Source organism: Pelecanus crispus, chromosome 4, assembly GCF_030463565.1.
Source record: "Pelecanus crispus isolate bPelCri1 chromosome 4, bPelCri1.pri, whole genome shotgun sequence".
NCBI classification, from domain to species: Eukaryota; Metazoa; Chordata; class Aves; order Pelecaniformes; family Pelecanidae; genus Pelecanus; species Pelecanus crispus.
In genome coordinates, this window is record NC_134646.1 from 6,088,945 (window position 1) to 6,110,274 (window position 21,330).

The 21,330-nt window shown below is 40.5% G+C and overlaps 1 protein-coding gene across 1 annotated transcript in view; it reads left to right on the forward strand.

Annotated features, from left to right (window-relative positions):
* SYNPO2 (synaptopodin 2) overlaps nucleotides 1-21,330 on the forward strand; it is a 91,098-nt gene that overhangs the window by 57,076 nt on the left and 12,692 nt on the right. Inside the window, exons 2-4 of the mRNA XM_075709625.1 lie at nucleotides 7,582-7,733; nucleotides 12,086-12,879; nucleotides 16,245-18,433. Of these exons, the coding sequence (XP_075565740.1) occupies nucleotides 7,582-7,733; nucleotides 12,086-12,879; nucleotides 16,245-18,433 (3,135 nt within the window). The remainder of the gene's footprint in view (nucleotides 1-7,581; nucleotides 7,734-12,085; nucleotides 12,880-16,244; nucleotides 18,434-21,330) is intronic.

A 21,330-nucleotide genomic window follows, 5' to 3' on the forward strand; every position in this document is an offset into this window, starting at 1 on the left:
TAAAGGACTCGTGCATGCATAAACATCGTAAAACAAGGCCCTAGAGCCTCAATTTACAAACTCTGCCTGAATTCAGTTCATTTGTAACTTCATTTTAATTCCCTAATTTCATACAACTAAAACCAGTAATACACTAACAATTGTGCCACTCAGTGCTTCTGCTTCCTGCTCATAATAAAGCATTGTACATTGTTAATTTTATTAGAGTGACAGATAACTTTTAAATATATTTAAATACATTTACTAGCCACTGCCTTTGCTGTAGGGTTTATAATAGAAGAGATGAAGTGCCTTTTTTTGTTTGTTTCTTTAAATACTGTCTACAGGAAACACTGATCTTTGATCCCTGATCCTGAACTTCATGACTAACACCTACTTTTCCAATTAATTGGAAAAGTAATTTCTGGAAAGTATGAGCTAATGCATGATAAAATCAAACTAAGTATAGATTACATTAACTTATTTATGCTGGCCTTAAACATAGTTAAGAGAAACATGTTAACTAACTAGATTTATTGCAGCAACTATCAGGCAGGCCTTTAACTGTGGCAATACTATGTTGTACTTAAAGTTAAGTGGCAAAGCTGAGTTCCCCATACACTCTATGTACTTCCACATGTAGTACTATCTGCCACTTTGTCAGCAAGCAGAATACAACTTTGTGTAATTGCTTAGATTTTGGATCACTTCATCACTGGCCCTGTCTTTTGAATCACTTTGAATCACCACCTCTTTTACAGCCAAGACTAGGTCATATTCATCAGTTGACTTCTTTGTTATTTCTAGTATATAGCCCATTTAACTTGGATTTTCAATTTAATTTTACCTTCTGTTAAAGTTAAGATATCTGATTGTATCCGGAAAGTTTTAGATTCAGAAACATCAGATCTGTATTCAGGGTGTCAAATGTTAGAATTATAAGTTGTTTCTTTTCGGGAAACTAATACTTATGAAAAGAGTGCATCAAACACTTGTTGCTTTAAAACTAGTATGAACAAAGAAAGAGGCAGTGTCTCCACACTCCCCCTTTCCTGCATACCAATACCTATTATCTCTGCTTCTTTCCCCTTTTTAGATCTCGGACAATACAATTCAATAGTTGTATCTAAGAAACCACACATCCTTTCTATGCTCAGACCTGTGCTTTTTCCAACAGTAAAGGAATTGGTATTTCTGGAAAACTAAAAACCCTGTTGTAACAGTCATTTCATTCACAAGATACTTCTGTACCCAGAAACAGTTCTCTACACAAATAGACAAAACTGATACTTGTGCTTACAAGTGTGAAACAACGTACTGACTCCAAGTGAGAAGCTTTAACTGTGCTTACTGCCTAGTTGCATATTCCCGCCTCAAACTAGTGTAAGGATCACATGCCATAACCTGGGGAAAGAAAAAAAACAAAAAGCCTTTAGAAACCTCCTCATACTAATAAACCACTAATGGTTACTCAGTTACCTGCCAGACATCCCCTGAGGAGAGATACTAAAATCTTTATGTTACATGCAGAAAGTCATATAAAGTGGAAGGCAGATAGAACCTGCTTATAGGACAAAAAAAAATATTACACAATTTCTGTATATTTTTTTCTAAACAGAAAATAGGTCGCCACTTTTGTTGGGAAAAATTCAAAAGACCTCAACACCAGGCACATTTAAACAAAGCTACTCTATTAGTTAATGGTGAGACTGCAGTGACTATACAAACTATATGGGTTGTAATCCCAAGATTACAGTTAATGATTATTTTATTTAAAAAGGACTATTTAATAGATATTTCTTAAACACATCTGCATTATTGATGATGGCAAGACATCTAAGGGCACAGTTTGCTACTGTAGTAAAAAATACTGCTTTAAAAGCTGGCTAGTTGTTGGGTCTGGGACAGCAACCTTAAATTGGAAATCATTATTCAACAGGGGCATAACAGTAGTCAAAGGACATATCCTTGTTAAGCACCCTTCACCTTTTGTTACTGATGTTTAATCACCAGTCTAAAAGAAACACGAAGTCACTGCTGGTAAAGTTTGCAGCTGACATAACTAAAGTAGTAAACCATAATGAAGACAGACAACTGATCTACAGAAATCTCACTTGCCTGGCAAGCCGTGCTATTTTGGGCAACATGTTTCATCATAACAAAACACAAGGCCAGCAATCAAAGACTCAAGACTAACACTGAGGACTTACACATGTAAATAAGGTTCACTAAAACCAGCTTCAAGCCTTGAGGGCCGTACAACAGTTCAGCAGAGGCTTCAGGAGTCAGATAGGATATTCAACTGAATAGGCTCTTCCAGAGGTGACCCCTCAATAAAAGAAACGGCTCTGGATGAACAAGGAACCTTAAATAGCAGGGAAGTGTATTTCCACTACATCCAGTGGCAATATTTTCTGTTCTGTTGTCTGAAAGCTGCTGGAAAACTGAAAAAGGATCAGTAAATAGCTCTGAGAATAACTCATGGTTTGGAAAGCTTGCTTTGAGATGAGAATATCGCTGTAAAAGTATATGTATATCTTAAAGCCACAGAATTCTTTCTTTAATAGATAAAGGTTTAGGCTAAACAGATTACATTTATGCTCAGATTGCTCATTCTTTCAGATTGGTTGCTCAGTCAGGCTGAGCAATCATTGAGCCTGATTGCTCAGTCAGGTTACATCTGAAACGCCCCAGATACAGGTGCGTACTCCTAGCAGCACACCAGAATAAGATTAAGATATACATCATCCTTCCCAAAACTCACTGGTAGAAGCAAGACTATGAAATATCCTACTAATCTCTTAGTTACGCAATTGGAGAACCAGGACTGCAGAGTGTCCTCAAGTCCATTTGCTATGCTTTAAACTACAACTCATTGACCTTGTTATCAGGTTCAACATACCTCAACTCTCTGATCTGCTTATTATAGGGCTCAGACACACAACCAAGATCATCAGCTGGTAAGCTGAGCCCCAGTTGCTGTCTGTGCATCCAATTGCAGCCACAACAAGTAACAGGTGCATCTACTTCAGCTTCTTAGCTTCATCTGGTTTACACTTTTTGAAGCAAGTTTCCCTAATATCCTGATTTACTGTGTGTTGTTTCATAGCATGGAACGGTTTTTGGGTTGTACGAACTAAACTGCTTCCAGATTAAATCAAAGGAGCAGATCTAATACCTGCTACCTGGCAAGGAGTCTCCAGGTGACAGAATGAGACTAGAGCTAATTTAAAGTAAAAACACTACAGCATACACGGCATGAAGGCTGGGCACTCAGCGTTAGCTTTCTCTACAAAACCCCTCCTTTGCCCCACGCTAGCATAAGCACAGCCACTGTCTACCCCTCCATTTATTCATCTTTCACTGGTTAAGAAATTGACTGAAATAGCCATGTGCTGCAGGCACCCATGACTATTCCAGCCCCAGCAGCATCCCGCAGCTACCACCAACCCACAGTAAGTACTACTCTGCACTTTCCTCCCCACATACCTGTGCCTTTGGGATGCGATCTCTCACCGGCACATCACAGCACTCAGACCTTACTCACTCACAGTTTCCAGCCCAAGTCTTTACAGACCCTCCTGACGAGCTTCTGGACAGCCCCCAGTCCCTTGTTGCAGCAGCTGCTTGTGAGTAGGTGCCAGGTGAGGGCTGAGGAGCCCTCCACCACCCCTCGTGGCCTTCTGTCCCAGGGAGCAGTGCTGCTGCTGCTGCCGCTGCCGCTGCCGCTGCCGCTGCTGCTTGCACAGGTTCGTGCTGTGCTGCTCACAGCCGGGTCCTGGCTCCTCCACGGTGCTCAGATAACGGCGAGCATCCAGGCTAAGTTCTTCACAAAGGAAGTTTCCCCTAAGATTAACATTTCTGTGGATATGAGGAATTGCTCAGCACTTGACATTTTAAGCAGAAAGGGGCACTCCTGATAGTGGGAAATTCGGGATACGAGAGTAATCCAGGAACAAAAAGAAATCCCGTACTTCAGGTAAATTGTCCAAGTAATCCAGCACTGTTCTTCACAGCCTCTAGCAACAGCGATCTAAACACCTGAAATTAGAGAGTATTACAACAAATGGCTTGAAATAACCTGAAGCCTTTATGTACAACTATTTATATACAACACTTTAATACTGTTAAAAATTCAGAAATCTAAAACTCCTTATGGGCAGAGCATGCACAGCATTGACTAAGGTCAGTACTGCTGCAATGCCAATACACCTTGTACAACGATTTCCTTAAAACTTTTGGAATTCAGAGTAAATATTTCCACTGCCATTTCATTGGAAATTTTGTGACTGGAAGAAAACCAAAGGATTTTAATGAGCGCGTGATATATAACTTGAATAATAAAAAGGAAGAGTCCTGACTGAGGGGGAGCAGAAAAGCAATACAGGCAGCACCAGGGGAAGAAGTGGGCTAAAGCTCTTCAACATACTCCAGGAGCAGCTGGTGCCTTGACAGGTTCAGCACTAACAGTACAGGCCCAGCTTCGCTGTGTTACACTGGTATTGCAAGTATTGAAAAACTAAGAAAATCTTTACAAAAGTATTTTTCTAGTAGTGAGATCCCATTCAAAATTTTACAGGAAAAAACACTTTTCCTTCCTAAAGAAAACTCCAGCCCAAAGCAGACAGGAGAAACGAGTAACTGAGGAAGCCTGGGCTGCACTACAAGGCAAGAGCAAGCACTAGTTTTGGAAGAATCTTGTCTGCTTTACAACCAAGTATGCCTTGCTTTAAGTTCCCAAGAACTGGATAGAGGTTTCTTACTGTTCCCTGTGTGACCGAGTTGTATTTCTGCTAACAAAGGCAGCTTTTGTTTCCCAGTGGGCTCGTCAAAGGCTTTCTGCCAAAACTTCCTTTGAGAGAAAACTGTCCACTAAACAGATATTTTACCAGGAAGATCCTGCTTTCCACAAATCTTCTTGGGATTTTGTTGTTGTTGTTGTTGTTCTTTTTTTGTTCTTTTTTTTTTCCCCCAGAAATCTGAAAAGTTTTGGTTTACATGAATAAATTATTTGTTCATTTTTGTGGGTTCCAGTGAAGACAAATAAACAAAACCAGAAACAATTACAGCTTGCCTGGCAAGGCAGTCTACATATTGCTGAGTAACCTGGTGATAGCCTGAGGCTAAAATAACACAAAAGATGATGGTATATTTCTACCCTAGCAGCACCGTGCTATAATTTACTATACATCCTGCCCTTGCTCATTTTTTGTCAGTGCTCTCTCCTCCATTTTACTCCCCCAACAGAAACACTGAAAAACAAGGATAATACTGAGGTGATTTTAGATAGACATTGTTCAAATTTGGGAGGCAGAGGTGCCTCTGGGGGAGGCTGGGAAAAAGGCTGACATACAGTCAGGAGAACCATTAATATGTACAGCATGTGCAGTGTGATCCTGCAATGGCAAAATCATGTTAAAGGTTTGATTTATGTAGATAAACCTGGAAATATCATACTGACAGGAAATTTGCTCTGATGTGTGTATGAACTGAAATGCTACCAGAGAGTGAGGTATAGCGACCTACAGCAATTTCTTTCCTGAGTGACCAGTCAAAGAAGGGGCTGATTTTTTGTACAAAGGTCCAGATATCTCACAGTTGTGATCTTTCACAATTCACAAGGCAGCAAAACGGACTGAGAGGCCCCTTCAAGAACTTTAAAAGGAAATTCAATGCCCTTGTCTATTTTCTTTGAATGCTACCAAGGAATCTGTTTATAAAATTATGAAACTGGTTGAGCTCTCTAGCAATTCATGTAGACCTATTAACATGGTACATTTGTACTTTTGCTTTTTGACAGAAATCACTGAAGTTATGGAATGGGTAACAGCTTCTCTCCTGAGAGAGACGTAATGGTAATCTATGACAGAACTGACCCCAAATTCTCAGACACTTACTAAAGAAACAGAAACAAGTTTTCTTCTCACAGTCTAGGTATCACATTATGTTATTTCAGAGTTCACATGTTGCTATAATTGCTGTTTACATGTTTATTGAAAAAGACTCACTCTAAATTCTTCCTAGCATCCACATTAAATATTTACTTGTAAAATTTTAATAGCATACCCTCCTAGCTAAAAAAAAAAAAAAAAAAAACTAAACCCAAATCCTAGCGCATATATGAAGCAAAACATTCTAAACACTGTGTAAACTGTAATTTTTTCCTAAAGTACAAGAATGTTTATGCTCTTCCCTAAGGCGAGAGAAACAGAGCAGCATACCACTCCATATTTGTAAATGGGAACTCTGCAAGGTAGAAACCTGCTTCTGTATGCAGCAGGCTTCTGTTTCTTCACTGCTCTAAAAGCCTTAATATGACATATGGGTATGTATAAATTGAAACAACAAAGATACATGGCCCCGCTGCAGAAAAACGTGCAGTCTCACTCTTTATTCCACATATCATCCTGACTTCAAGAAACCTTTCAAAATTGCCTCCAGAAATGCATCTTAGGTACCAGACCAGTGGCCTAATAGTATACTGGGGATAATTCCAGGGGTCTGTGGGACAGTTGCACCCTCAAATCTGATGTATATCAGAAGTAACTTTCCTAGAGTCAGTGGGGACTAACTCTGCTGCTGTGAGTGTGGTAGAACTATACTACTTTACAATTTTTCAAGAAAATGCTCTGAGAATTAATAAGGATAACATATCAAATCCACCAACTGAGTATTGTATAGAGCCAAAGTACTCACACCAACAGGTAGAAGACTGAGAGCAAAGAACCCAAGGACAGCCCTTTTATGTGTAAGTGTCATTCTAAAATAGAGTCCTGCAAGCATCCTGGTTAATATAACACACTGTTTGCCAAATATGTACTTCAAAAATAGCAGTCAACTGTATGGCATACCTTGAGCAGTGTTAAAGCTGTCTAGGTTTTGTTATACAAAGACTATGATAAGTTATAACATGCTGCCAGTGGAAAAAGAAGCGAAACACAAAAACCCAAGCTGCATAAGATTCTTGAATGAGTACTTAATGGGGAAGGTTAAACCATAACAGGCATGTCTTAACTTTAATAAATCAGGGCACTTACTCAGATGACTAAACATGGATTTAGGATCTCCAGCGATTCAGATGTTTATAGTTTGGCAAATAAACCTACAGCTGGGCATCTAAGGAAAAGTGTCCAGTATACCAGAAGTCTGTATACCTACAGCTCTTAACAGCATGTAGATGTTGACATTCTGCCCAGAGGAGCCTGAAGTTATACACTCTTCTTTTAAAATCCTGGCATAGATTTCAGCTCTGGTAGTCTTTCATTTGGGGAGAAACTAGTAAGATTTTTTGCATTTCTGCTAAACTCTGATCAATTGATTGTTGTCCCAAAATGCTATGTCTTCCTTTTTTTAAAAACAAATTCCAGCCTGTCTGACATCTAGCTCACAAGCTCAGCAAAGCAAAAGTTTTTGTGTTTGTTAATAGTGGCCAGAACAGTATTAACCTCAACTGGGACGTTATTAATTTGTGGTACCAGAAATTTATCATCAATAATACTGTTCCTTTTTCTTTTGCACAGACAAAAGTTGAGGACACGGTTGCTGCTGTTTTCAAATGAACACTAATCGTGCAATTTGGAATTTGTTTTTGACTCATTGTAGGTTCGCAGCAAGAGCAAAGCAGCTAAGGCTGGACTGTGTGAGGGAGATGAGGTGGTGTCTATCAATGGCAAGCCTTGTGGAGACTTAACCTATGCTGAAGTTATCGTTCTAATGGAAAGCCTGACTGATGTCCTGCAGATGCTTATCAAGAGGTACAGGAATGCTCAGAATGCTTTGGTGCGATTCTGTTCAGTGAACCACATGGAAAATGCTGGTTTTGAATACACTCATTTTGCAGACATATACTGTGAGCTTCTGATAGTCCTCTTATTTAAGTCTGTAAGTCTGCTTGTCTGTGTGGAAAAGGGAGGGAAGACAGTATTTGATCTGAAGAAATTAATGTATATAATTCAAACAGTGCATTTCAGGCACAGAATTAAGAGTAAGGTCTCCAAATGTAATGATTTTATTTCTTATTAAGTATTCTTAACACTTACAAGGTGTCCACTACTATATCTGCATACTGCAGAGTCTTAAGTTCATTTATTCTCTCCACCCCTTTGAAGTAGTGAAGTGTTGTTATTCCCCACAGATAGGGAAGTGAGGCTTACAAAAAGCAAAGGCTGTATAGATGGAGAAAGTGTGTTACACAGATATGCCTTGATGATGACATGGCAAATGGTCTTCTTGGGTGGCAAAATGTGTTAGTAGTCAGGAGGGGGAGAGGGTCTGGAAATCCTGAATTCTATTTCTGTAGCTGTTAACACTTCACTAGATGAGGTGGGGCAAGTCACAGCTCTCTGGGTCTCAGCTTCTCCATTTCTAAAATAGTGCTGGTGAATTTCAGTTTTCTTTGAAAATGCTTTGAGCTTCTTAGAGTAGAGAACCTTCATGTAAATTTGCAAGCAAGCCAGCATTGCTGCTCACTGCACGTCAGTCTATTCTAATGACTGTTCTGTAATTGTCATCAGCATAATGCATGCAATCTTGAGTTCAGAACCACCTACAGTAAGCACATTCTCCCCAGACTTTGTGAATTCAGACAAGATGAACCCTGAATTGCCTTCAGTGTGGGTAAGAGGAAGAAGAAAAGGCCTGAAACTTCCACACTCTCTGTAAGGAATTATGGCTCCCCCCTGAGCTACTGCAGTTCCCTGTGTCTGCTCTCCCACAGGCAGGACCAGGAGCACAGAAGGGGTCAGGTTCATCACAAGACCTAACAGAGCAGTGTCACTGGAAAGGCCAAAAGGACTCTGGTGCAAAAAAGGCACTTGTCTCTGGTTAACAGCAATGTCTAAACAGCATGTGAAATTCCTCTGTGGTTTCAGCAACCTGCGCAAAGGAACTTTCTTAAAGTGTCTCATAGTTCAAAGTTACAATCTGCCTTCAAAACAAGATGCTCTCAAGGAGTATTCATTTTATTTATAACAGACATTTTGCATGGCCTGTCTGTGCATGTTGTCTTGGGCTGAGTAATGGATCAATGTGATGAGATCAGGGGAACAGTGATAGCTGAGGATTACAGCTTACCTTCTCCACAATGCATAGCTCTTTTTTCTGGTCCAGCAGCATACCATTTGAATGGTCCTCATGTGAAACCTGCATTCTTATGTTTTTAATTCATGACTACTGGAACAGCACTTGTAAAAATGGTATTTGTGGCTGACCAGCTGTCATCTTTGCAGCCATAGAAATAGCTCCATATGCCTTGGCTCCTGCCTGTTGCTGCTCTAAAACTGATATCTCAGTTGGTCTGAAGGCCACAGTACGCTCCAGCTGAAAGTGCAGCACATCTTCCATTCACTCCATTGCTCCTGCTTGAATGTATGGTGAACTGCAAGACATCCTGAAAATCAGAACCAAAACAGAGTGCTTAGACAACATAATTCAGTGTCTCATGGAATGAAGCTGTGTCTGCTAGAAATTTTAAGAAAATTGCAGTTGCTCAACACTCTGAAAGTGACTAAAATGTTCTAAAGGAATTCACCGTGAGAATCTTTGCATTTCTTCTCATCAGCTCATCTCCCCCAACTCCCAGCCCCTACTGTCAGCATCTTCCAGGGTATGGGAGAATAAACCAAAACACTTCTCTTCCCCTGCCATCTCCTTTGTGGAGAGTAGCCCTCTCAGCACTACCACCAGGATTTTTCAGGAAGTGTCTTAGCATCCTCTGAGAGCAATGAGAAGCAAATCCTTCCTTTTCTGAGCAGCCACTTTTTAGCAGCCATCTCAAGAAAACGCTGGAAATCATGAGGAAAGAATAAGGCCTAATTAAAGTGGTATTCCAATGGTGAACTTTACATCCAAGCATCTTTCGCTGGCAGGGGAGAATATTTCTCCTTGGGAAGCTTCTGACTGCTGCTGAACTATTTGCATGAAGGATGAGATTTTCATAGGCATTCATTGTTGGCCTAATTCTGCTCTTACGAAGCTTACTGGGAGAAAAACTAGGCTTTTAAAGTAGTTTTTAAAAGGTTACTTGGCCTTTGATGTCTACAAAAAGTTTTCCCAATCCCCTGTAAACCACAGTCAGTTACTGACCAGCAGCACCCACAAAATCTTCAGTTTATAGGATCAGAGGAAAGAGACACCCTGCAGGGCAGGCACTCTCCAGATGCCATGTCGGGGAGCATCTTACTGACCTTCCCGACAAATGCTGAACAGATGTATCCGGGAAACATCAAGAGTGGGGACAGAAACAGAAACGCTAGCCTGCCCTTTTCACTTCAGTGTGAGCAACTCTTGGGCTACTGTTGTGTCTAGAAAGAACATTTCTAGGGGGAAATAGGGAATGTGCTACGTGCATACCAAAATGAAATGCACCATGTAGGGAGTAAAACATGACTCTGAGACAAACCCTGCCATGCTGACTCCATGAGTTCTGCTTCCTTCCTGGAATTACACCAGGGGTGTTGTTCCTGGTGTGAGCTGGAAAGACGCGAAACAAAAATAATATTTTCACAAAACAGAATCTTAAGTGACAAAAAAAGGGATCAGACCCAGTATTCTGCCTCTTGACGCATGGATACACATTTAGGTCTATATAGAGTAGAAGTATATCCATAAGTAGTACGGGCCTTTTAAGGTGTAAACCTTTCTCTCTCACACATACACACAATCAGTCAGCTACCAATAAAGGCTAACATTTAGCTGGCCCAGCCCCCAGTCTCATATCTTACAAGGAAATGTTTATGGATTTCTGTAATTTATCTGTACTTAAGAGCAGTACAATTGATCATCCAAATAGCATAACCCGATGGAATCCAGCAGCACTGACAAGGAGGTCCCTAAATTAAAATCTGTCTGAGCTTTATGTAGCTCCATATGTGGTTTAATGGCTGTTAGACATTTTGTGCTATTTGAGGCAGACCCAAACTGCTACAAACAGTATGCTGCATGGCTAGAAAAGCAAGTGATATTGAAGTTTCTTCAGTGCACTGACAGATGTATTTCTTCTGTTGCTTCTTCCAGCCTTTCTTTGTAGGGGGTTCCAAAGTTTCAGAATACCTGGGACCTGCTTTTGATTTCAGAAATCTCCATAATACTTGATATTAATACTTTACTGAGGGTACATACCGCTTCCCTCATTCGAAAAAGTGTTTTGCTACCTTCTAGTCAACAGAAAGCCTTAATAACATGCTGCAGTCTTGCTGTACAGAAGAGGTTTCTTCTCAAATTAATAGCAGTCAGTATGGCCCAGAGTACTGAAAGAAGAAGCTAGAGAGTGCACTACAAGTCCTAACACCAGTAAAACAGCCTGAGTGGGCCAGGGGAATGAATAGTTTAAAAAAGGGAGCTACAGTGAACTATATAGTAGGCTTCAGGAAGTCAAAGTAACATTTGCCAGTTAGAAATATATATTTTTTAATAGCTAGGAAATATTGTATGGGTTCACTACCCTTTTTCACCGATCACTGGAATAGGCCCAGAATGTTTTAATTGTTCCCTGATATATAAGGATGATGATCCTCACAGGAATTCTTTGAATGTGTGTTTTAAGTATTCATTCCCCTCCCTCTGGTCCTCATCCAGTACTAATCTATTCCTTAGAGAGTAAACTATTTGGGACAGGAACTGTATGTGAGGATGGTGCCTAAACCAGTTGCAGTAGTAGCCACAGAGCCAAAAATTAACCACTCTTCTGGTGTCATGCAGAGTAAATTTTCTCATGCACATGTGAAATATGAAGTATTGTCCCAGAAGTCTCAGCAGCATTTGTCTGGAAACACTGTAACAGAAATGTGTCTGTGAAAGCATACTGATGTTAGGAATGATATAATTCAACATTGCAGAAGGATGGTAGTAGGATCATAGTTCTACCACAGTAGTGTAATTTCCCTCTTACTGAACTGTTAAGTTGACGAATTTTGAAAGATACAAAGACACTTCAATTTAAGACCTCTACATTCTCGGAAAGTTCTTCGACTTAAATGGACCTGCTAGCAGGTACCACAATGAATATAGGGGAAAAAATACTATACAGAAATTGCTTTTGTAACTGTACTTACAATTGCTGTGCTTACAGCAGCTTAATTTCTTGAATTACTCGTTTATGTATGTGCAGATCCTCCAATGGAATAAATGAAACCTTGAGTGCTGAAAGAGAAAATGGAAAGCACGATAACATAAAAAATGAGGACTACAGGGAGACTACTACACTGCAAATTAACACAGCGAAAGAGGTACCCCATGGAGATTTATGCATCACAGAGATATACAGTGAGACTCACCAGGGAACAGGAGAAAGCAACATACACTTTTCTGAAACAAAACAAGAGACCACACAAAGCCACAGAATTACTCCTAAAGTGATAGGCACCTCCAAAGTGCTCATGACAGATGAGGCTGCTTTCAGAGGGAAGACAGAAGAAAGAAGGCCAGGTACTATGGTTGAGCTGCAGTTGTCCCTCTCAAATGACACGCACAAGGGCACCAATGCTCCTGCTGTGACTCTCTTAGGGGCAGAAAAATGCACCCCTTCAGGAACAGGACCCAGTGTACAACAAGACAGGACTAGCCCTGTAGTCGCAATTCCCCTGGGCGTGAAAGAGGGCAACGTCCAGTGGTCAAGCAAAGTAGTCCAGTTTTCCAGTGGCAAAGAGGTCAAGAGGATCCAAGGTGCAGCTCCATCTCTCCCCAGGGTGGAAGTGATCCTAGACTGTTCAGACAGGGAGAAGGAAGCGCCCAGGTCTCTAGCTGAAAGGGGGTGTGTTGATTCTCAAGTAGAAGGAGGGCAGTCAGAAGCACCTCCTTCCCTCCACTCCTTTGCAATCTCATCAGAAGGCACAGAGCGGGGAGAAGACGACCAGCACTCGGAAAGGGATCACAGACCTCTCAAGCACAGGGCGAGGCACGCAAGTAAGTATGTCCCATCTAATCACTTGCACTGCCTGAGGGTATCTTTTGTAACTTTAAACGTAATTTCAGAATTTAGACTGCATTAGAAAAAAAATGTTTAGAGTTTTTTTCTGCAGTTTTCTAACTTTCCCTCTGTCTTTTTCTTTTAAACGACGTTTCTGTTCTTGCTTTATATATTTTTTCAGGGTAATACAACGCTCCTGGTGATGAGCCAAGAGTATACCCATGCCTTAACTGTGCGGAATAACTTTGCTTAGTAGACTTCCACTTTGAAATTAACTCACAACTTTGTCTAACTAAAAATACTTACATGTCCAAAAAGGGCTGAATTCCGCTGGTCTTCTAATGTATATTCAGAGGCAATCTGTAGAATATTAACAAAAAAAGCAAGTTGCTTGCACATGTCGAAGTGAATCCTGTGGATTTCTCCTTTTATAGCAAAAACTTTGTGTTGTCATTTGCATCATCTAAAATCAAAGCCATGCCACTGCTCTTAAAAGTTAATAAAAAAGGCTAGTAGAAAAGCTTGGTGTTGCCTGCAGAAGAGATTTTGACAGACACCAGCATGTGTATAACTGTTACATGATCCTTTCAGTTTTGTCAGTCTTCTCCAGACTGTAAAGTGAACATGCTATTTCTTCTGACTCCCATACCCAGAGGTCAGCTTCAAAATGTGTCCAAGAAGTTCACAAGAAAGTAAACTTGCAACTGGATCCAATATTAATTAACCGAGTGTAGATATGTATTATTTATTTATGTGTCTATTTATTTATTGACTATTTTATTCATTTGGGACCTTTCTATCGGTTGCTTGCTCTTTCCCAACAATGTTAAGAATCCTGTCTGGGGATTTAGCAGCAGTATGTCAAAGGTGCTTGAATGTGTGCAGTGATATACTGTAGCAACAAGCTATTTCACATGCAGTGTTGGAATTAGTCTGCTAACCCACTGCTAATTCCTCTGTAAGCATATTTTTAGCATGATAACCATTTGTATCTTATTGGCAAGTGGATTAAGCAGTTACTTATGCCTAAGTGTCTGTATGCAATCCACATATTTTTGGCATATTAAATGAAGCATAAAAGAAAAGTGCACATGCTTTACATTTTGGCTGCGAAGTTAGAACCAACTGTGGGGCTGTGCCTGTCTTAGAGAATTACTTGCAGTGCCTCTCTAATAAGGCAAAAGTACAAAGAATGAACTACATATTACATGATAAACTCTGCTCTAAGGTAGGACATAGATTTGGTCCTTTCCCCATCTCAACTACGACAATCTCAATTCCTTCTAATCTAGTGGCAGGTCATTATCCTTAGGAACCACTGATTTAATCTATAAAAATGTTTGCTTTTATTATTATTATTATTTGTAAAATCCTATCTACACATTAGAACAAACAAGTTGCCAAGCACAGGGGAATAATCTGTGTGCAGCAAATACTATGTGTGTTTTTTGTAGAATTAGAAGTTATAATGCAGCATTTAAGTCTAAACTAGAGAATAACATTTATTATAGGTGTTTGATCTCTTTAGCAGAAATTTTCTCTGTAAATAGTAATCAGATTATATGTACCTGAGCAGGTAACATTTCTTCTGCCATCTTTTGAAACTATTGATTAAGTAACTACTCAGATGAATTAAGAAAAAGCACACTAGCAAAATGAAAAGTTTCAATTCTTTCTTGCCACAGAACTGTACGGGTACTTGCTGAATCCTCTTCCTAGAAAAACACTCAATGCTGATGCAAGTAGCTTATTTGAAAGTGTAGAACTTACATCCTGAAGGGCAACCATTTCTGTTTGCAGAGGCACTCTAACACTGAAGCCCATACTTTTGGAAAATGTCTTCAGTGAGTATCGTAAGCATTTGGACTGTCAAAGGACTGAGCCAAGGATTTTGTGATTTGGCCCTCTCAAAACAAAATATTACAAATTGCTGGTTCAGATGCCATGCTCTTTTCTCTTTTATAGGTTCTTTAGGGAACCATTGGTCCAGTCACGCTGTCATCTGGCATAATGGCAAAACTCCAATTGTCTTTAATAGGAAAAGTATCAGACTCCATGTACTGACATGGCTAAAGGGATCATTAATAGAAAATACAGCACATGGCTTTATTTATACTAGCAAAAAGATACTAAATAATTTACTGTTTTGTTTTCACGTATCAGAGGCACAGTTTTTGCTTTTGAAATTAAGTGGAAAGGGACCATTGATTTAGGCAGGAACGGCTTTAAATTCTAGCTTTTTTAAACAAAGAAGCTACTGAGGCTGTCATTCATGAGATGTGGCGGTAGAATATAAGGAAGGGAAAGAAAGAGGAACACCACCTGACTGGCGTTGCCCCATGAGGCCTATGCTCCATGTCACATAACGAGGAAGCAGTCATGCTAATGTACAGTGCATCTATCAGCTTTACAGCTGCATCTATTCCTGTTCCACATGACTTGATGAAAATCAGTAATTTATGCTTTAAGGAATATGTATTATTGATACATACTAGCGAATACTCTTGAGAAGTTAGTTGAGCCTCCTCCATTCAGTTCTTAAATGTGTATTCATTCTTGCCACATTTTCAAAATAAATATTCTGGAGCTGTTATATCCTGTACAGTTTCGGATTATGTTTCAGGCAAGTAAAGCCTGTTAAAAGAATGAAACCTGCTTTCATTGAGTACCACAGCCAAACTCTGATGTCTTCCAAGGGGCTGAAAGTTAATGCTAATGGTTTCTGTGTATGCCTTTTTGGATGTATACCTGCTTTTAAATAGCTGATACATAGAAGCATACCGACTTTTATCAACTATACACATTTTGTAATGCATATGAGTAAAATAAACACATAAATGGCACAAGCTGCTGCCACCGTCAGACAGAATACACTCAGCTTCCCTTGGTCTCAGAGGGTAAGCAGTCATGGGCCCGGCTGGCTGGGAATGTCTGCTGTAAGCCTAGGAACTGTGGTCAAACACTTGGTAAATACCAGACCACAGAAACTGAATACATGAGAAAATATCATCTGCCTGTTGCTCCTGAGATTATTTATGGGAATAAAAATTGCGAACGCTAGAAATAAAGACACATGTAACGTTCCTGTTGAACTAAGAAAGTCCTAAAGAAAGTGACGTAGCCTTTGAACTCGCATGGGTGTGACTCTAATGAATGCTGGGTATTTACAACACAGTTGATATTGTGGGAAAAGCTTAAGTATAATGACCTCTCCAAGCAAAAGAAAATAAATGTTTTAACAGGGGGGCAGGGGACAGTGGGTAAATTTCAGTATAGATAAATGCAGAACTATTTGTTATTAGTCTCCTTGTATTTTTCTGGGCTGCATGCAATTAAGCGTGTACTTCAATTCTTTCCAAAGGGCTCCGGAGAAGTGAGAGTCTGTCAGAGAAGCAAGTCAAAGAAGCCAAATCTAAATGTAAAAGTATTGCATTGCTGCTGACAGCAGCTCCCAATCCCAATTCCAAGGGGGTGTTGATGTTCAAGAAGCGTCGTCAAAGGGCAAGGAAATATACTTTAGTTAGCTACGGTACTGGGGAGTTAGAACGTGACGAAGACGAGGGTGAAGAAGGTGAAGGTGAAGGTGAAGAGGGGGACAAAGAAAACACTTTTGAAGTGAGTTTGCTTGCAACAAGTGAGTCAGAAATAGATGAAGATTTCTTCTCTGACATTGACAACGACGGTAAGATTGTGACATTTGACTGGGACAGTGGTCTGCTTGAGGTTGAAAAGAAGACAAAAAGTGGAGACGAGATGCAGACGCTTCCAGAGAGCACAGGTAAAGGGGCCCTCATGTTTGCCAAGAGACGGCAGAGGATGGATCAGATCACAGCTGAGCAAGAGGAGATGAAGGCACGCACAGTGCATACAGAGGAGCGAAGGGAAGCCACCATGTCAGAGAACTTCCAGAAAGTAAGCTCTTCAGTCTATCAAACAAAGGAGGAAGAAATGTCAAGACACCAGACCTGTGTGAGCAAAAGCTACATAGATATGAGCCAGAATCATAGCAAAACGGTACAACAAAATGGCTTTGGCTTAGCACCAGACACAAACCTGTCTTTCCAGTCCTCTGCAGCTCAAAAAGCTGCATCTTTGAATAAAACAGCTAAACCCTTCCCTTCTGGGGTTCAAAACCGAGCAGCTGCACCATTTTCACCCACAAGAAATGTCACCAGTCCTCTTTCAGATATACCAGCACCACCTCCTTACTGCTCTATCAGCCCACCACCTGAGGCTTTATACAGACCTGTTTCAGCTCATGTAGCCAGCAGAGCTGCCCCAACGGCGTGGTCACCCACCGAGCCAACAGAACGCATAGCATCCAGAGATGAAAGGATTGCGGTGCCAGCCAAAAGAACTGGGATACTGCAAGAGGCAAAGAGAAGAAGCACTTCAAAACCTATGTTCACTTTCAAAGAAGCACCCAAAGTAAGTCCTAATCCTGCCCTGTTGTCCCTTGTGCACAATGCAGAGGGCAAAAAAGGTACTGGAGCTGGTTTTGAGTCAGGACCTGAAGAAGACTACCTCAGTTTGGGAGCAGAAGCTTGCAATTTCATGCAGACTCAAGCATCTAAACAAAAGGCCCCTCCTCCTGTTGCTCCAAAGCCTTCAGTCAAGGTCTCTCCTACTGCTGGTACTCCAGTTTCACCAGTCTGGTCACCTCCAGCTGTAGCTTCTAACAAGACTCCTTCTTTCCCAGCACCAGCCTCGCCTCAGGCAGCATATCCTGCACCACTCAAATTTCCACAGCACCCTCACTCTCCTGCCCATCCCCCAAGTACTCTCAACCTAGCTGGTCCTTTCAAAGGGCCTCAGGCAACCCTAGCGAGTCCAAACCATACACCCAAGACAACACCAGTCACACCAAGCGCTGGAGGAACAAAGCCACCCTTTGAGATGCCACCAGCTATGAGTGGAAAAGGAGCACAGTTATTTGCCAGAAGGCACTCTCGAATGGAGAAGTATGTGGTAGATTCAGAGACTGTGCAGGCAAACATGGCGCGAGCCTCATCTCCAACTCCATCTTTACCAGCTTCTTGGAAATACTCATCTAATGTCCGAGCACCTCCACCTGTTGCTTATAATCCCATCCACTGCCCATCTTATCCTCCTGCTGCTACCAAGCCCTCCTCTAAATCCACTGCTGTTACCAAAAATACAAAAAGAAAACCTAAGAAAGGTCTCAATGCTTTGGATATTATGAAACATCAACCTTATCAACTCGATGCATCTTTATTTACTTTTCAACCTCCTAGTACTAAGGAAAGCCTTGCTATTAAGCAGACATCGAAGTTGTCCACTTCAAAGCAAGCTCTACCTTTAAGACCACCTAGTGCTGGCTCTCCTACCACTGCCCGGGCATCATCAGTGTACTCTGTGCCAGCCTACAGTTCACAAGCTTCCTTCCAGTCAAATGCCTCTATCCCAGTAAATGAATCACATTCACCTACAGGCTACTCCGCATTTTCTAAGCCAGAAACCACCACATCTTCTTTGTTTACTGCTCCGAGGCCAAAATTTTCAGCAAAGAAAGCTGGTGTCACTGCACAGGTGTGGAAGCCATCAATTATTGAAGAGTAAACCTTATAGCTGAAACTTAGTGTCCATTTTGCTTGCAATCACTTGTTTGCAGTGGTAACCTGGCATGGAAACAGTGCCAATAGTATTCCTTAGCTTACTTAATAACGTCAGATGTATCACCTCAAATCTGGGTCCAAAATATTTGAACTTTTTTAAGGAATGAAAATAGATAAAAATTTTAGCACATTTATGCATATTATCAGATGATTTGTACACATAACATCCTGAAGTGAACAGATACCATTGTTTTAAGTAAGCAGGACACTAGGTTTTTGCTTTAGGACTACTAAAAGAGAAACAACAGTAAGCAATATTCCTGGTATGTCAAATTAATAGAGAAGAGTTTTCTTTCTGCTCCCCTCCCCAACTACGTTCTAATGACCTAGGGATTTGAGGGCTTTTTTTTTTAAAGAAGTGCCTTATTAAATGATATTAATAGTAATATGTATTACTAACATAGCATAAAACAGGTACAGTATTAGACTCTGACTGATCACTAGCAGAATACAACTGGATAGACCTTTGGCCTGCACAGAGCCCCACTGAATTCAGTCAGAATCTGTCCTGGCTCAAAGGTCCATCCACAGGAATCTGGTTGATCAGCCAGGGGCTTAGTTTGTAAGCTATGTGGATCAGCTGTGATCCAAAATCATGAATTGCCTCTGTGATTTCACAGAGAATGTCCTATAAGAGATGCTGGAGTGTTCTGAAGACTAAAAGAGGTGGGAAGACAGCTGGAAAAATTGTTAAAGATTTCCCATTTTGGGGAAATTTGACATCCCAAGCGCAAACATATTTTTAGCCAAACTTTGCCTTGAATCCAGCAAGTAAGATAGAAGCCAGTAAATCAAAAATATTGAACAGTCAGAGAGGTGAGCTGGGTTTTGCAGCTGCAATGTAATGCAATAGTTTCTTGTGAAAGCACAGTGATTGAGAACTGAAGGGACACATGTATTCAAGAGTACTGATTCTTGCAACCAGAGTAGTATATGCCACAGAAATTAGCATTTAATGGTAAATCATAAATATGACCATGTCTTCCTATTGGTCTCTCATACACATTTTATTATTTTCACTTGGGGCTTTACAGTGCTGCTTCTCACTTTAAATCTTTTTACTCTGGTCTTATACTTTCACCTTTTACTTGTCGTATTGGGGACTAAGTATTGAAATACTGCTACTGTAGAAAATTCTTAAGAATCTGTGGTCTTGAAACCTACTGTATGATACTGCAGTGAATACACAATCTTGCTGAAATCAAGAGGTATATTTGAATAGTTTAGCATGTTTTTCAGTAAGCAGTCCTGTTAAAATCAGTGGTGCTAGGTCTGAAACAAGGTGTTGTTTTACACAACTAAGGGTATCAAAATCCATCCCAAGTGCAAAGCTCAAGATTGAAGCATCACTCTGTGAATAAAGGTGGCAGAATCTGTAGAAATATTTTTTTAAACTACCAACCAGCTAGCTACAGACCAGATTATGGATTTTTTATATCATAGGGGTTTTAATAGAACTATCTATCTTGATGGAGAAAACATTCCCCAGTATGAACAAAATCTCCTTAGGTTGATCCCATGATGGTAATTCAAACTGCAGTCAAACTTGAGAAGAATGCATTTGGTTGTACATGCAGAAAGCAGACTGCAATCGAAGTCTGATCGAGCCAATATCCTTTGAATTTTAGACCTCCAAAATCCTACTGTCCCCTTTAAATTTTGGATTGGGATACTGACTGTATTAGAAGAAAATGACCAAGTGACCCATCTCCCTCTTAAAATTCAGCAGAATAATGGGAAATTTTGAAAAAAAAATAGTTTGGAAAACTCAAGAAAGAATTACACTGCATTTACCTGGAAACAGAAAGTAGCAATATTTTAATCCTTTGGAGATCTCCCTTCTATCTGTTTTCCACTGTCAATATCTGTATTTTTCTTCTATCATTAAACTTGTCCCTTTCCTCTCTGCCTGTTTGGGTTTCTTTCCTTTGGTTTGGTTTCTATTTTTCTGTTTCACTTACATGTACAGACTGACAGTATATTTTAGGGGAAAACTGTTTTCTATGCTATCCTGTTAATATGAAATCTCCTTCCTCCAATCACCTCCCCTTCTCTTCCCTCTCCACTTACCCCTTTCCCTTTCCCTTTCCCTTTCCCTTTCCCTTCCCTTCCCTTCCCTTCCCTCCCCTTCCCCCCCCTTCCCCTTCCCCTTCTCCTTTCCCTTCCCTCCCCTTCCCCTTCCCCTTCCTCTTCTCCTTTCCCTTTCCTCCCTCCTTCCTTCCCCTCTAGTAAAAGTTTTATCTGAAGTTACATATACTATTTTAGGTAGAAGTACTAGTATCTACTTGGAATAAAGATACCCTATCAAAGATAAGTAGTGCTGCTAGAGAAATCCAATCAGCCTCATATTGCCTTACACGTTTTTACTTACAGTCTCCTCCTGTAAAATACATCTGTAAATTATAATCACACTTCTGTACTTGTTCACCCTACCACCCCAAGAATATTTCCTTAATGAGGAGATTTTTAGCAATTTTGTACTTCCACCACAAGTGTTGATGTTGATGCATCTGGCTACTAACAAGATACAGCAGCTTACACAGCACGGCCACCCATTCATATCAGGCTCAGGTCAGTAACTTTTGGAATTCATCACCAGCTACTGCGTATCCTGTGTGAAATATGTGAATTACTGAAATCTAACTTCTAGGTTTATATATGCCCACATGGCATAGCGCTTCCAAGTAAGAAATAATAAGAATAATTATTCTAATTATCAGCAGAAGTAACAGGAGGTAAAGCTGGGATATATTCTCATCCAAAGGAAATCAGGTCTCCAGAAAAACAGAAGTCAAGTTAATAGGAGCTAGA